Here is a 4,711-nt window from a genome sequence, read left to right on the forward strand (position 1 = left end):
TATTTCGGGAAGGATGTGGAAGCATTGGAAAAGGGGCAGAGGAGATTTACCAGGATGTTGCCTGGTCTGGAGGGAAGGTTTTATGAGGAAAGGCTGAGAGACTTGAACCTGTTCTCATTAGCAAGAAGAAGGCTAAGAGGGGATTTGATAGAGACATACAAGATGATCAGAGGATAGGGTAGACAGTGAAAGTCGTTTTCGTAGGATAATGACATCGGCGTGTACAAGGGGGCATAACTACAAATTGAGGGGTGATAGATTTAAGACAGTTGTCAGAGGGAGGTTCTTTACGCAGAGAGTGGTAAGGGTGTGGAATGCCCTACCCGCTAATGTAGTCAACTCAGCCACATTAGGGAGATTTAATTAGATAAGCACATGAATGATTTTGGGAAAGTGTAGGGGGACGAGCTGAGAATAGTTCACAGGTCGGTGCAACATCGAGGGCTGAAGGGCCTGTTCTGCGCTGTATTGTTCTACGTTCTATGTTCTATAACCCTCCATAATCCTCTATAACCCTCCATAACCCTCCATAACTCTCAATAACCCTCCATAATCCTCTTTCACCCTCCATAACCCTCCATAACCCTCCATAACTCTCCAGAACCCACCATAACAATCCATAATCCTCCATAACCCTCCATAACCCTCCATAATCCTCCATAACTCCCCATAATCCTCCATAACTCTCCATAACCCTCCATAACTCTCCATAACCCTCCAACCCATTACTCATTAACAATCTGTCTAACCTCTCCTTAAATGTGCTCAATATCCCAGCATCCATCGCATTGTTGGGGAGTGAATTCCACAGATTCATGGTCTTGTGAGAGGAGCAATTCCTCCCTATATCTGTTTTAAATCTACTAGCCCTTATTCTAAAACTAGGAGACTCTTGTTATAGACTGTCCCATGTGAGTTATACATAATAGATAATAGAAAATAACACTATACGCTGAAGGAACAGCTCATTATTTCAATACAGTTGAGTGATTTATGTGTCTGTTTTTGAACGTACAAGCAGACCAACACATCAAGTTACATTCCACTTCTGCGTTCCTTCTGCACACCACTGATTTATGGGCCTCCCTTGGGAGTGTATCATCTTCAGAAAATTCTACCGTAGAACATCTGGAGGCAGTTGTCAACAGTAAGCTTTGAAAAGGAAATGTGGGCTTTACTGGCAGAACAATTGTCACTGGCTATGTTATATAAAAGCATCCATATCATATTAAAGCATTTACAAAGATTTAAATTTTGGCATGAAATAACACTATCAGAAACAAAACAAAAATGTTTGGAAAAAACTGGAACAAGTTAGATCTGACGTGTCCAAGCTAACTGTGAACCCTGCGCCTGTTTCCAGACTCAATGTAACTTTCCTCCATTGTACTTGGATTTATCTTATGTTGTATAGACAGGCTGGAAGAGGGTCAGCACTACTTTTAGAATGTCCATGGTCTGATTTCATCCTGTTTATCTATGATCCCAGAACTCAGGAGACGCTTAAGAAAAAGAACAGAAATGCTTATATTAAATTCAGGAATATTCTATCAAAAATTATTCTGATGTGGAGGGACAGGTGTTGGACTGGACAAGATCAGAAATCACACAGTCCCAGGTTATAGTCCAACAGGTTTATTTGCGATCACAAGCTTTCGGAGTGCTGCCCCTTCATCAGATGGAAATTACACAGATACCTCAAAGGAAACTTCAAGCACCTCTCGAGCTATTAACTATTTTTCAAGATATTTATTTGTCCAGATACCATGAAAACAGGGCTTTGAGGAACATGCAAGGATTTGTTCACTTTTACTTCTGGAGTCCATAAGCCCTTGCATCTGAAAGCAACCAAATCTCATTTCTTCAGTTTGTTCTACCAGACCACATTAATTAGAAGGCACAATGCTTCCTATCAATGCCTTTCATCATTTTGAACAGTAGATCAGATTTCCTGTGTCAGTCATTCCAGTGAACCTAATCCCAAATTATCTGTAAATTCTCTGAATGTATAAATATTTTGCCCAAGAACACTGACACTGTTATTAGACATGAGTGCTGGAAAATCTGGATCTAGAATATCTGGACTGTTGGAATCTGGAATACGGGGCCTAAAATCTCGAAAAATATTCCAAATGTGGTGTGATTAGAGCATTGTACAGCCTCAGCAGTACATCTCTCGCCATCTTGAACTGAATGCCAACTTTGCATTTGCCTTCCTAACTGCCAACTGAACCTACATGTTAACCATAAGAACTAGAATTTCCAAGTCCCTTTGTGCTTCAGATTTCTGAAGCCTGTCCCCATTTAGAAAATAGTCCAAGCCTTTAATCCTGCGACCAAAGTACACAACCTCACACTTTCCCACATTGTATTCCATCTGCTGCTCTCTTAGCCTGTCCAAGTCCTTCTGCAGCCTCCCTGCCTCCTCAACACTATCTGTCCCTCCACCTACCTTTGTGTTATCTGCAAACTTAACAACAATGTGCTCAGTCCTTCGCCCAGACTTAAAATATAATGTGAATAGTTCTAGTGTCAACACAGACCTCATCAAATTAGTAAGTGCCTATGACACTCTATTAACTCTTTTGTGCCCAAATTCAATGGAATCTGGAACTGATTCATGTCTTGGCACAAACAAATCTGCAAAAACTAACTTCATCCAAGCTTGAAGCATACAATTCAAGATTATTCCGAAAAAAAATGCATTTTATTGGGTTGTTAGCAATTTTAACTAAGCTCTAGAATATTATATAGTTATTGACATATACCATGAGGGAAGTTAATTTAATAAGACAGTAAATTGGATGCACAAGCTAAATTATAATTTTCCCCATTGCAGAGATCTCTTTTTGGATGGCAACAACTTGCAATGTGAAGGAGCTTGTGAACTTATCAAGTTTGTTGCAGATTATGCAGAAAAGATGGCCACGGCGAAATTTGGTGCATCGATACATTTCAAGGAGGATCCATCAAAACACTTCCTGGAAGGTGCAGTAGGACATTACATCAATGTGTCATACAGGGACCAGGTCCACAGCAAAGAGCATACGGCCACTGGCTGCTAACTGCATGCTATAGACTTGGAAACAGGATGATGAACAATTCAATCCAAAACTGATCAGAAGAATAAATATTGTTCTGTTTCTCAAAAAGAATTGAGAGAAGGCTAAGAGGAAAGTTGGTACAAAGAAGTCATTAATACCTGAATCTACCTGCAGGAACATCTTATTACATTCAGGAGGATTGTCAGAGGATACAGCAGGATATAGATAGGCTGGAGACATGTGTGGGGAAATGACAGATGGAAATTAATCCAGACAAAAGCAAGATGATGTATTTTGCATCTGAAGCAGGGGGAATTATATAGTAAATGGCAGGACCCTAGAAGCATTAACATACAGAGGGATCTAGGTGAACAGGTCCACAGTTCCCTGAAAGTGTCAACACAAGTGGATAGGGTGGTCAAGAAAGTGTATGGCATGCTTACCTTCATTAGTCGGGGCACAGAGTATAAAAAATGGCAAAAAATGTGGTGCTGGTAAGGCACAGCTGGTCAGGCAGCATCTGAGGAGCAAGAGAGTTGACATTTGAAGCATCAGCTCTTCATCAGGAGCTCTGATCGAAAAGACAGGGAGGTGGGCAGGGTGGCTTGCAGGTTGAGTCTGTGGTTAAGAAAGCAAATGTAATGTTGTCATTTGTCTCAAGAGGGTTGGAATATAAAAGCAGCGATGTGCTACTGAGACTTTATAAAGCTCTAGTTAGGCCCCGTTTAGAATACTGTGTCCAATTTTGGGCCCTACACCTCAGGAAGGACATACTGACACTGGAGTAAGTCCAGAGGAGATTCACACAGATGATCCCTGGAATGGTAGGCCTAACATACGATGGATGGCTGAGGATCCTGGGATTGTATTCATTGGAGTTTAGAAGGTTCAGGGGAGATCTAATAGAAACTTACAAGATAGTGCATGGCTTAGAAAGGATGGACACTGGGAATTTATTTCCGTTGGGCAGGGAAACTAGGACCCGTGGGCATAGCCTTAGAATTAGAGGGGGTCAACTTAAAACGGAAATGAGGATATATTTCTTCAGCCAGAGTGTGGTGGACCTGTGGAATTCATTGCCACAGAGCACAGTGGAGACCGAGATGTTAAATGTCTTCAAGGCAGGGACTGATAAATTCTTGATCTCGCAAGGAATTAAGGGCTATGGGGAGAGTGTGGGTAAGTGGAGTTGAAATGCCCATCAGCCATGATTGATTAGTGGAGTGAACTCAATGGGTAGAATGGCCTTACTCCTGCTCCTATGTCTTATGGTCTTATGGTCTTATGGATGCTGGGCTGAAAATGTGTTGCTGGAAAAGCACAGCAGGTCAGGCAGCATCCAGGGAACAGGAGAATCGACGTTTCGGGCATAAGCCCTGCTTCAGGAATGAGGAAAGTGTGTCCAGCAGGCTAAGATAAAAGGTAGGGAGGAGGGACTTGGGGGAGGGGCGTCGGAAATGCGATAGGTGGAAAGAGGTCAAGGTGAGGGTGATAGGTCAGACTGGGGTGGGGGCGGAGAGGTCAGGAAGAAGATTGCAGGTTAGGAAGGCGGTGCTGAATTCGATGGATTTGACTGAGACAAGGTGGGGGGAGGGGAAATGAGGAAACTGGTGAAACCCGCGTTCCTGCCTTGTGGTTGGAGGGTTCCTAGGCAGAAGATGAGGCGC

The 4,711-nt window shown here is 42.5% G+C and overlaps 1 protein-coding gene across 1 annotated transcript in view; it reads left to right on the forward strand.

Moving 5' to 3' along the window:
• LOC122555673 overlaps positions 1–4,711 on the forward strand; it is a 56,226-nt gene that overhangs the window by 26,618 nt on the left and 24,897 nt on the right. Inside the window, exon 5 of the mRNA XM_043701669.1 lies at positions 2,840–2,988. Coding sequence (XP_043557604.1) covers positions 2,840–2,988 — 149 coding nt within the window. The remainder of the gene's footprint in view (positions 1–2,839; positions 2,989–4,711) is intronic.

The sequence above is a fragment of the Chiloscyllium plagiosum genome, chromosome 13 (assembly GCF_004010195.1).
Source record: "Chiloscyllium plagiosum isolate BGI_BamShark_2017 chromosome 13, ASM401019v2, whole genome shotgun sequence".
Lineage (NCBI taxonomy): Eukaryota > Metazoa > Chordata > Chondrichthyes > Orectolobiformes > Hemiscylliidae > Chiloscyllium > Chiloscyllium plagiosum.